The sequence below is a fragment of the Microcaecilia unicolor genome, chromosome 2 (genome assembly GCF_901765095.1).
Source record: "Microcaecilia unicolor chromosome 2, aMicUni1.1, whole genome shotgun sequence".
NCBI lineage: Eukaryota > Metazoa > Chordata > Amphibia > Gymnophiona > Siphonopidae > Microcaecilia > Microcaecilia unicolor.
This window is the reverse complement of record NC_044032.1, coordinates 616,517,194-616,530,126: the sequence shown is the minus strand read 5'-3', so window position 1 is coordinate 616,530,126 and position 12,933 is coordinate 616,517,194. Positions and strand designations below refer to the sequence as shown.

Sequence of the window (12,933 nt, the reverse complement as noted above, 5' to 3'; positions counted from 1 at the left end):
ACAACACACATATGCATAGGTTTCTATTGCCATAGCTCCTTGTGCAGGGACATCTTTAGGGTTTTATTTACAAACAGCGCAGTATCAAAAAACAACAGTGTAATTGCCAAACCTTTTCAAACTTAAAACGTCTGTCTAAAAACCTAAGATACAGACAGGTTGGTACAAAACTGAACCCCACAATTTTATTCAAGCCGATAATTTTAGTCATTTCACAAACAATGCGAAACAAAGTTCTGTGTCTTTGAATTTTGCACTCTGCTATTAGTGTAGCCCGAGGACTCAGAATAGCTGGAGGGTTGATTTCCAAACCAGTTATACATTTTTACAGGAATAATCATATCAGAGGGCTCCTCCAAGAGACATATCAGACAAGCACTCAATACAATGAACGGGAACTGGATTCCGATGTAAAAAAAAAAAAAAAATGCCCTGAACACACACACACACACAGAAACAGAAGGGAACAAACGTCGAGGGGGGAGGAATCCTACAGTCGTGATTAAAACAATTACGAGATGACAGTGAAAAGAAAACCTGAGTTATACACAATGTGAACTCTTTAGGTCCGACAGTGTATGATTTTACAGATATCCTACCAAGACCAGAAGGCTGAGCTGTAAATTCTAAAATAATATAGTTGCCTGTGAACGAGGTGCACACGTCCAGGTAATCAATACGTGAAAAGGTGCCAAAAAAATCAACTAAATTGTCATTTCCATCCGTTGTTAAGGGGGGGGGGGGGTGGAGTTTAATCTCACATCAATCTTAATGTGTGCCACAGAACAATAGAAGGGAAGCTCTGCAGAGATCAAAATAGGCTTTGCCCCCTATTCCCACTGTAGAAATACATTGTGTTTGCAGATGGGCAGCAGATAGCTGCAGAACTGCCTTGATTTCCCAAAGCTCATCCCCACAAATGGATGAAATAAGCAGCTATGTGTTCTTTTGCTGTCTCCCTTTGCCCTCTGTACATTAGCATGTAATCCAGAAGAGAGAAAACATTTTTTCAATCAGGCTCAGACATTCAATTACAGGGTGAGCAGACAGCTGCAGGAGCTGGGGGCAGCCCAGGTCCTTGAGAAGACCCCCTGACAATTTCCACCTCATTTCTAACCCACACTACTTTATTAGTGAGGATTACTTCTTAATCCTATTGCCTTTGTCAAGATTATATAATTAAACTCCCCTTTCACCTCTATTAAAGTATATGAACGTATTACCAGAGGCCCTGAATAAAGGCAAAGAAATAAGACCAGGGGTTTCTTACTTAATGTTATACTGTAGGACTGAGAAACTGTGGTTGGGGGGGGGGGCAAATTTTGAAATCTGTTCTCGCCTGTGGATGTTAAAAGGAATCTATACACCTAGATGCAGCTATGCAGATAACCACGGCATGCATTGATAGTCCCAACATTCAGAATGATGTGGGAAATAAGCACTTTAAGCTGAAATAAAATGACATAATACAGAGCACTTACTGCCCCGGGTAATGCACAATGTCAAGTTTTAATCAAGGAAGACACATCTACATAAAAATGTGTTTGTATTAGGGCCTATAGGAACACTGAGGCCAACAAGGCAGCAGAGGATCAGCACAGGAGCGATCCACAGTTGTACCTTTGACTAGGCCCTGTTTAGACACTGCTCCCAGACAGTAGCTTTCCACTCAGCCAGACAAGGCCTTATGGCCCCTCTGTGTGAGGAGGATCCAACCTAGACAACAGGATTTGATCTTGTAGATGCGGAATGCCCAGCATGGTCATATTATATAATTATCTATCAGGGAATAAAGTCCTTAACATATTCTGCTGTCTAGTTGAAGCCTCTTTTTGGTACTGGATTTCTACTTCTCTGGTTTATAGGCCCTCTGTAAGGACAGGGGCAGCAGAATATCCTTTTGGTTGGGGGATGCATCCAAGTAAACTGTGTCTGTAGCCCCGTCTTCATACTGTCTAGGCGCCGATGCAGTGTTGGGCAAGATATTGATGGGGAAATGGTCCCTGTGCACACCCCATTCCACTCCCTATGGCAAGGGATATTGGTTTGGGGCCCAGGGAACCTCATTCTAATTTGTCTATTAAATTGTCCATTTATGTATATATTTTAAAAACGTATAGTACACCTAAAACCCAGGTGGATTATAAAATAGATCTATTATTAGATTATTGATATATGACCTTTCTCTGGCACAGTCCTAATTGGGGAGGGGGTTCAGTAACTTGTCCGGGGGTCACAAAGAGCTGCAGTTCTCAGCCCACTGCACTAATGATTAAGCTACCATTAGGCACCTGCAGGGTAAAGGAAGAGAAAAACAGGCAGGAACAGAAACCTGGGAAAGTTGTTGATTCCAAGGGCAAAGAAAGAAATAATCAGCTCAACTTATTTTTCCCCAGCTTCCTTCCAGGATTCTACCATTAGATAAAGGGTAGCAAAATTTCAAGCAAATACTGTTTCCCTCACACCAGTGTTTTACCCTACAAAACCCCCAAGCAGAGAAAAAATTTAGGGGACAGGCAAAAAAAAAAAAAATACAGAAAGCAGAGATGAAAATCATTAGATGCTGGCATCTAACAGGAACAATTGAGGTGTGCAGAATATAATTTTTGCTTAATTTAAACTGTATGAAAGAACACATCTGTCCAAACTTGGGCCAAGCAGCAGGTACCAAGAAGTTGGAGGGGTGGAGATTGTAAGCTCTCTTGAGCAGGGACTGTCCTTCCCCTTGTCTAAACTTGTACAGCGCTGTGTAACCCTGGCAGCGCTACAGAAATGCTAAGTAGTAGTAGTAGTAGAGCAGTTTACCAGTTAAGTTCTCTAAGTCTTTCTCCTCCACGGATGACAAAGTCTCATCATCTCCTTCCACTAATATCTCAGTTTCTGAGTTCTGGCTTCCCAACACCTGACTCTTGATGGACTGTTTTCCTTTAAGAAGGACGTCTTCATCTGGAGCTGAAATGAGGAAGAAGAAACGTTATCATCAGCATCTAGAGGCAGGCTTACAGACAAATCCTTTTAAACAATGATTAAAGGATGACAATGCTGTCGGAGAGAAAAGCATGCAGCAGGTAAGGCTTCCTTAGGCAGGGATCTAACACAGGTAGGGGAAGCAGCACTCTAGAAAAATTAAATGCACAGTGAATTAGCCATTACATCTCTGTAACACCAGACTCTCCTTTCTTTAAATAGGAGGACATATTGGAATAGACTAGACTATGAAATTATCTCCCTTATGTGTTAGGGGCACATTTGACACGTTATCACAGTGAAGTATTTGCATACCAGACAGCATTTGATTTAGGCTTTATTTGACAAAGAATATCTTTAAAAATATAGAATATGAGGGCAGATAGGGCCCATTCCTCCGATCTAGAATGTCCCACTTTCTTTAAAGAATGTAACACAAAATTCTGTGCAGTACGTTAATACATGTAACCCTTCCACTTTGATGTAGGTCGAAAATATACATTAATCTCAGCAAAACAGCGTGGAGGGTGTGTGGCTTCGCTTTCCCTTTGGGTTGTATCTCTGAGACTAGGAGTTCTGCTTTAAGAGGACTTCACTCCCAACCCCCACTCCGTTTACAGATTCGAGAGAGAGAGATCTAAGGCGTGGAGGTCCCAGGGAGTCAAGAACTGCATCCGGAGGTCCAGCCTAATTTGGAGGAAAAAAAAAAAAAAAAGCACAGGAAACCAAGAAGCTTCCAACACATATGAGGAGAACCGGAACAAATGTCGATGCAGTCCCCAAATAAAGCTACAAGGCATGACCCACATGTACTGTAGAATCCTTTATTTATTTATTTATTTTTACAACGTAACAAAGCTTCTTATGCGCTCAGTTATATATATAATCTCGTATCAGCAATGTAATAACGTAAGCTTGCTGAGGAAAGCAAATACTAAGCAATTAAGAGCATCATTTGACGATAGCAATATAGCTTTTCTGTACTGTTTTCCTAACTCAACAAAATCGAGTAAATTAGACTCTAGTGGCGGATCCTTAACACAGAGAGAAGCAGAAAAATCGTGCAAGCATCTCGGAGAACTGCCTCCTCTGTGTACGTTTAGAGGAGCCTCCTTCTGGGCTCGGCTACTTAAGCTCTGAAGTCATCCCTGCCGCTCACAACCTCGGAGAACACCAGATTCCAGACTAGAGCTGCCGAAAATCCTCTCTCAATTCTGTCCAACCACAATACCAGACTCTAATTCGGTAGAGCACATTTCTCCCTAACCAAAGTCAACATACTGAAAACACATACGCGAGTTAATGATCTGTTTTAATTAAAAATCTAGAGTCGGGTTTTACACGTTGCGGCATAAATACTAAAATAAAATGTGTTAAATTACTTCTTGCAAGCTTTGGGTTGCTTAAAATTATAGGATCGGTAAAATTCCAGCGCTTTTAAGTGCCAACATGTACTGAAACATATTAATGTGTCATTTTTAGGTTTAGTAACACGATGTGTTGTTTGTGCTGTCAGTCCTGCAGACAAGTCAAACAAAATCTGAAATCTCCATCTTTTCTGATCAGATCAAATACATTTTCTCTAATAGCCAGGATTACACAGCTTATAGAACCATAGAACCACTGGCTATATAGAACCATAACTTTTTCCTTTCGGACTCAGTATATAGAGTAGCACTGTAAACCATTTGCTTTGTGCATTGCACGCTATAAGTACCCAAGTGCTCTCCTTTCTGGTACATGCCTTTTGCCACTAACCCACTGCCCCCTCTCCCGGGTTTTCCCTTTCAGTGTAGGCTGTAGCACTAACTCCTGTCCTCCCCCCCCCCCCCCCCACCCCTTTCGGTGTTTGCTGTAGCACCGTAACCTTAATGCTTTCCTAGCCGCTGGGTGTATACAGGTAGCGTCGTGCAGATTGGTAGAAGGTCACCAGTTCTACAAAGGGCTCATATGACACTGGGGTTTCATATCAGGGTCAGCGTTTCCAGGGATTTTGCATTTCATCATTGCTGAACGCTTTAAATGTAAAGTGATGCTTTTTTATTGGGCCAACAATACATTTTTCACTTGAAGGTTTGTTAGACAGTAGACATCAATGTTTTGTATAATTCTTCTGTTGGGCATGAGCTCATTTTCTATTATATAAGCATTTCAAAATCGTTTGCGGTGTAAATGAAATACACACTTTATTAATAAAAATACTTTTGAAAGTAATTTTTTTTTTCTTGTCACCTTAGCTTTTGTTTCTGTTTTTCGCTGTTGAGCTACTTTTGTCAAAATTACTATAAATTTAATGGATCATCTTTCACAATCATTTTTAAAAGGCTTTCATCAAAAAGATCAAAAAAGTGAGAGCCCCCCCTCCCCCGAAAAAAAAACCCAGTTTTCTCCAACTCCTTTGGGCTTCCAGCTCAATTGGAACAAGTTGCAGCTGGGGCCATGGCTCCATAACCCTTTGTTCACAGCTATCAATGGTTTTGTCCTGTTTCCTTCTCACCCCTCCTTCCTCCCACCTAGACCAGCTATAGCAGCGACGGAGCTCTGTGGCTCCTCTCGGATCTCATTGTTAAATGGTAACTGGGACGCCCTCTCTATTGGGCGGGGGCGCTTTCCAGCATCCCAAACCTCAGTCAGTTTAAGAGGTAGGAAGTTAATCTTGGACCTAAAGTTGGGTCTCTTGCTGGGTGATCAGTCAGTACGAGAAGAAGTGATATTTTATCAGTTATTTAGGCTGTAAGGACACCGCTTAAATCAACACCTTGGGCGACTTTGCATTTATTCTCCTAACTCAAAATGCAAGTAATTACAACACATAAAATAGCCTAGTGCTGTGGTCAGAGTGTGTGACTAGGTGTAGCGAACACTTGAGCGAAAGGACTAATAAAGGACATTGTTGGCCAGACTTGGGATTGGGAAAAACATAAACCAAACACATTACGATCCCCTAAACTGCAGCACTGCACTCATTACTTTCTCTGATTACTGCCATACGTGACTTGAGGTTCGTCGAGATTATTTTAGAAAATCTTTAATCTGCAAACATTTACAGAGTGAGGCGGTCCCCAGTGGCAACAAAGAAAGGCTCATACTGTTTCACTAAACAGAGGATACTCGTATTCGACAAACAGTTTACAAGAAGGAGGGAAAGCAGGGCATGGGTTTGTGATTTATATATTGATATGGTCAGCTCTGCTGGTTTAGAAAGGAGTCGCCAAAGCAGCTCTTACGAAATTGTAAAAAATCCGAGGAGTTTTTGGCTAGTAGATTACTACAGTTTGAGTATTTGGTTTATAGTTTTTACTAAAGTATAACTGAAGTCATTAAAATGAGGGTGCTTTCCTGGACGCAAAAATAATTCCGGTTTTAACAGACGTCTGTCCCCACAGTGGATGCAGCAGGGAATTAAAATGTGCATAACAGCAAATGAAAAATGAGATAGAAAGCAGCTTAAACTTTGTGGTTAACGAGTTAGACTAGGAGTTGTCATTTTCAGTGGTCAGTTCCCCTTTAATGACATCTATTAATGCAAAACCAGAGTGCTACCCTGTTTCCCCGAAAGTAAGACATCCCCCGAAAATAAGACCTAGTAGAGGTTTTCCTGAATTGGTAGATATAAGGCCTCCCCCGAAAGTAAGACCTAGCAAATTTTTGTTTGAAAGCAGGGCTGCCGAGAGCCGGACAAGGCCGCCCCCGGGCCGCCCCCCCCCCCCCGAGGTCGCCGTAACTAACCTTAAATGCCTCCTTTCACCTTCGCAGCAAGCAGAAGCAGGGCAGACCTCTCCTTCCTTCCATGCCCCGCCCTCGCGGACGTTACATCAGGCGAGGGCAGGACATGGAAGGAGTGGCCTGCCCTGCTGCTGCTTGCTGTGAAGGTGAAAGGAGGCATTTAAGGTTAGTTCCGGGAGCGATGGAGGGCGGGTGGGCAAACCCCGATCCAACCCCGATGTTTCCCCAAAAAATAAGACAGCCCCTGAAAATAAGACCTAGCGCATTTTGGGGGGCAAAAATTAATATAAGACAGTGTCTTATTTTCGGGGAAACACGGTAGTAGCAACAATGATCCTGCTGAAAACTGAACCAACCTAAGGATTATGCAAAAATGTTGTGCATCAGTGCCTTCCTTAAACCTTCAGCCAAACCTGGAGAAGGCGATGGGACACAATGAGAAATAGACAAAGATGATACTGTGCTCTATCTGTAATAGAAAATATAGTAAACAAAGTGAACAAGAAAGACCAACAGCAAGAGACACTCCTGGGGTAAAACGTCCTCTCGATCTCATTAAAAGGTAGTCCAGCATGCACTGAAGTTCATAGATTCTGTAATTGCCCAGCCAGAGTTGAGAAAGCTCTTGTCACAGAAAATATGCAGCTTACTGATATTTAGAATGGTTTTCCTGTAATTAAGTCTCCCTGGAGGATTTTAAGTTAGCAGCAGTGAAATTACTCTAATACACACCACATGCGGGATTGCTGCTCACAGTCTTCAGTGGTCTACCAGTATTTGGGTGTGCAACACTTTTTAAATTATAGCACAACAATCTTACAGAAAATAAAAGGATAACAATTGTGTTTGTAAGTGGTGAAACTAACACTGGTAGTTCTAAAAATCACTTGTATTCAGTGTATCTTTAAATTACCATTGCTAAGAGGCAGATCATTCCTGGTCTCTCTTTCCCCTCCCCCTTTTTGTATTGATAAATTCTGGGCTGCAATATAAGCCTTTCTGTATCATACTAACATTTACCTGTTGCTCTTTCAAAGACATTGTTTGAAGACACAATCAGTGTTTTTGTCATCAAACCTGACTTGTTAAATATGATATTTTCTGTCTTATCCCACTAGCAAGATTAAAAAAATAACCTCCCTATAGCTGCAGGTTTCTTTTCTGTGGAAGTTCATCTTATTATTGACCCAATTTTCATATATACTTGCTAAGTCCGCAGGCTACCTGCAGATTTTGCACCAGTTCTCAAAGAGGAGACAGGGATATTTGTATCTGCCTTCAAATGTAGAACTATGGCGCTCTTTTACTAAGCTTAAAATGGCTTACTGGGGGACATGCTCAGGCGTCCTGTGGTAAGTTTTGTAATCTGTGTGCCCTACTTGTGTACTAAAAAATATTTAGTAATTTTTCTGTGAGTGTCTGGGTGTATCTGCGCTAGCTGATTAGTGCAGGATTACCACGGGAGCCCTTACCGTCTACAAAATGGGTAGCAGTAAGGGCTCACTTGGTAGTTGTTTTTAATGTCCCTGTGCTTATGGTGACAATGCGTGGCTATTAATACAATAAAACAGAAACTCAGCCATTTTACTTCTGCGGTAAAAAAGGCCTTATTAGCACATGGGAAAAAAAAAACCCATGTGAAGGCACCTTAAGGCCACTTTCTACTGCAGCTTAATAAAAGGACCCCTATAAGCACCCAGCTCAGCCACTGGGAAAACATCTACACAATGAGCATACTTTTATAAATATTTTGCACACTTAAAGGGCTTTTTATAAAGTTGTACAGCAGTATAAACACTTAGGTCTCTGTCTATTAAGCTGTGCTAGAGGCACGCTAGCATTTTTAGCATGCACTAAGCATTAGTGTGTGCTAACCATGTAGACCACCATAATATTCCTATGGGCGTCTGCACACTTAGCATGCACTAACAATGCTAGCATACCTTAGTAAACAGGGCCTCCAGGGACACAGTGTGGGAGGACTGAAAGCAAAAGAATGAATATTTGACAAAATACATGTTGGGTACACACATAAAATAGATGCACCCATTTATACCACCTTTGCAGCAGGTTTAAATCTGTGTGTGTGAATTGGCTATTCAGGTTGGTTCTGGGTACTTATTTTAAAAAGGCAGATAGATGCCTATTGTTGCCTTTATAAAATAAGCTTAACATAGGTGCTTTTAAAAACTTTTCATGTAGGTACTGTTACAATATAATCCCCACTTAAAGTAATTTTAGAACACGTGTGGCAGGTATGTGCATAAGATGCAGTAATTTTAAATGGTATGTACACACATTTACACCTGCTCTTGGCACAATGTTGTTAGTTTATTTTGTGCAAATACATCCATATTTTATTTTAAAAAATACACAACTGCAAACCCTGCCCCAACGCTGCCTCGTGAATGACTCCACCCAAGTTGGATAAACTTACATACTGGGGTGTATGAAAAGTGCATATATTCAGGGCACGTTTAATAAGGCCAGTTGTGTGTATAAAATGCTGTTTTACCTGTGAAAATACTTAAATAAAAATTTATCTACCATGTGGGTAAAAGGGCACACATGCACTTTTACCAAGCATCTTTCATAAAGTCCTTTTGCATGGGTAAATCTGTGGGTAAACGGTTTCTGAAAATTGCCTTGTAATACTAATATATAAAAGTAAATACAAATTTCAGCTGTGTCGTCTACCCTTCACAATGAATATGAATTCTTTATCCCTTCGAATTCTTGCTAATTGAAGCTATGGCTCACAGGTTTCAAACTTGTGTTAAGTCAACACCTTTTTGTGTTTCTCCCTTTGGATTTCCCCTGAATAAAACAGCATTCATTATTACTTCTACCTCATCCCCTTCTTCTCTGTGGGCACCTGGGGTACAGAACCGTTTGGTTTCACTGTTTCATTTGGAAGTCCGATAGCTGCACAGATGATGTCTTGCAGACATACTGCTGACAGTTATAAATGAAGTAGCCAGTATTTCTTGTTGTGAAGTTGCTATACCTCAGTCTGCTGACTTTCAAAGTTCTTTTTTTACAGACCCTGATCCTGATTCCAGGAAGGCAGGATTTATGGAAACTTCAGGATCCTATAATGCTGTTTTGATTAGATTTAAATACCTTCACCAGCATGTTTCAGTAATTGTATTTTTTTTAAATGTCAATTACATTTTCACTTGTATCTTACCCACCATGATCTTGGCAACTCCAGGATCACTTACATTCTTTGCAAAACTGAAAGGCCTTAAAGTATCACTCTGGGTTAAAAAAAAAATCACAAAGCCCTTGGGTGGTCAATGCTTTTGACTTTCATCTTACATCTGTTTAATTTACTGGTTAAAATCATGTTTTACACATCCTGTTACTGTAGATTAAGAGTGGAATCTGAGGTTCTAGGAGTTTTTGTTAGCAGTTAATGCAATTTGACATTAGATGTGCCACTGTACAATGCTATTTGCTCATTTTCTGATATCTCGAGCTCCAAAATGATCATTCACTGAGCTCTCTTGCCATATTCTCACTCAGCAGAACTTGCGTGAATAAAGATGGCTTATCTACTGTACTAAACGAATAAACATTTTCAATCACAGTGTAAAAACGCATGCAAAAATATATCCTTTTTAGATGTTCTCTCTCAAAAAGAAAAAAAAAAGTCCCAACCCAGGTCTGTCCATCCATTTGTCCGTGACTGTTGATCTGCAATGTTTCTAAATCTGTCTTGTGGAGGTGCTATGGGGAGGAAAGCAACAGACTAGCAGTAGCAGATGAAGAGGATAGTGGAATAGAGGCAGTTGTGTAACTTAGGAGAGAGGGGTACTATGCTAGGGAAATAAAGATTAGAAAAAGGTGCCTCACCACTAATACCACAATGAACAGCAGGAAGTCCTTTATGGAACCAGACAGAGGCCATATAGAATGACAAACTCCTCCCATGAAATCAGGACAGGGGAATTGGTAAGTATGGAGGTCAAGGAATATAAAAATAAACATAAAATCCACAGAAGTGCCAAGCATCCCATCTCCAACAGCAGCTAATCTAGGTCACATGAAAGTGCCAGAATCAGGAGGTGGAAAGAGCTAGGGCTATTCAGCAACTAATGGTTAATGGCTTCAAAAATCTTGATAATTTACTCTAGAAATATTCTTGTTGAGCAAGCTACTATAGTGATTCAAAAATAGAAAAGTAAACAACAGTGAGTAGAGGTCAACCAAATTTTTCTTTTTCATTTTCGGCCGTAACCGAAACCACCAATGAAACTGTTCATTCATTTTTGACCAATACTGAAAATGTGCCCAAAAGCAGTCATTTGGTTTAGGTCGAAACTTAAACTAAAACAAATATGAAAAGTCTCCACAGTGGGCAAACTATGGCCAGCCTGGAACTTCAGTTTGAGACATGAGATCTGCTGTGAGGTGTTTCAAACAGATCCTTAAATAAATGTCACTCACTTTTGGTTATGTATCTTCTTGCTTTATTTTCATTGCTTAATTTCTAATGATTACATTTATCAAATTAAAAAAAGAACCAAATGGCACTCCGTGTAAAATATGTGTTTTCTCTAATGAGAAAACCATTGTACACTAATCATTCTGCCTATTCCCTCTTTGATAGAGGCAGCCCCCTGTACATATTACACAAATCACAATCAGGATTTCGCTCCAACCACAGCACCGAAACATTAATAATCACTCTCCTAACCAAATTCAAACAAGAAATTGCAACAGATAAAAGTGTACTCCTTCTACAATTCGACATGTCTAGTGCGTTCGACATGGTAAACCATAAAATGCTACTAAACATCCTAGAATACTTCGGGATTGGCGGAAGGGTACTTAGCTGGATCCAAGTGATATCAAAATCGAATATATCACCACCATGGAAACCAGAATGCGGAGCACCCCAAGGTTCACCGCTATTGCCGACCCTCTTCAACATAATGATGACCCCACTAGCCAAATCCCTATCCAACCAAGGCCTTAACCCCTACATCTACACAGACAATGTCACGATATACATCCCGTTTAACCCTTTAGTGTCCAATGTTCCCGTAATAAGCCATATGGGAACATATTGATGGGAACATTCGACACTACACGATCTAACAGAAATCACAAACAAAATCGAACTCAGTCTGCAAATAATGAACTCATGGGCGGATGCATTTCAACTAAAACTCAACACAGAAAAAACACATTGTCATATCCTCTCGTCACAATACAATACGAAAAAAACCACCGTTATAAACACCCCAGATTACACTCTTCCTGTCTCAGACAGCCTGAAAATTATCTGAGTCACCATCGACTGAAACCTTACGCTAGAAAGCCAAGCGAAAACTACAACAAAGAAAATGTTTCACTCAATGTGGAAACTCAAGTGAGTAAAACCTTTCTTCCCGAGGGAAATATTCTGCAGCCTGGTACAATCAATGGTGCTAAGTCACCTTGACTACTGCAATGTAATCTATGCTGGATGCAAAGAACAAATTATTAAGAGACTCCAAACTGCCCAAAACACCGCAGCCAGACTCATATTTGGAAAAACAAGATACAAAAGCGCCAAACCCCTACGTGAAAAACTACATTGGCTCCCAATCAAAAAATGAATTGCGTTCAAAATCTGCACCCTGGTTCACAAAATTATTCATGGCGATGCCCCGATCTATATGGCAGACCTTATAGACTTACCAACCAGAAACACAAAAAGGTCAGCACACACATACCTAAATCTCCACTACCCAAGCTGCAAAGGACTAAAATATAAATCAACATATGCATCCAGTTTCTCCTACATAAGCACACAACTATGGAATGCACTACCAAACGTCATGAAAACAGTGTACGACCTAACAATCTTTCGGTAATCATTAAAAACCAACTTGTTCAAAAAGGCATACCATAATGATCCAACCTGAACCCTGCAACACAACAAAACTTATACCAGAACTGGACAAAACTTAATTCTTCCTCCTTGACAACCTAATTCACTCTGTTAGGTGGGAAAATGTGGGATACAAATGCAACACATAAATAAATAGTGAATGACTTATGGGGGCTACCACTTGTGTGACTGTTTCTTGGGAAAATTTTAGTGGGGTGGTTTGCCTTCCCTAGTCATCTGTAGTCCTTGGCTAAGGCTGGGCACTCATTTACAGATTAAGGTGGATGGATGTCTGAACTGGTACTACTACTAACTAACATTTCTAAAGCGCTACTAGGGTTACGCAGCGCTGTACA

General features: G+C 40.6%; 1 protein-coding gene across 1 annotated transcript in view; it reads right to left on the bottom strand.

Annotated features, from left to right (window-relative positions):
- The window catches only part of LRBA (LPS responsive beige-like anchor protein), a 1,257,537-nt gene that overhangs the window by 449,501 nt on the left and 795,103 nt on the right, over nt 1-12,933 (bottom strand). Inside the window, 1 exon segment of the mRNA XM_030191657.1 lies at nt 2,806-2,952. Coding sequence (XP_030047517.1) covers nt 2,806-2,952 — 147 coding nt within the window.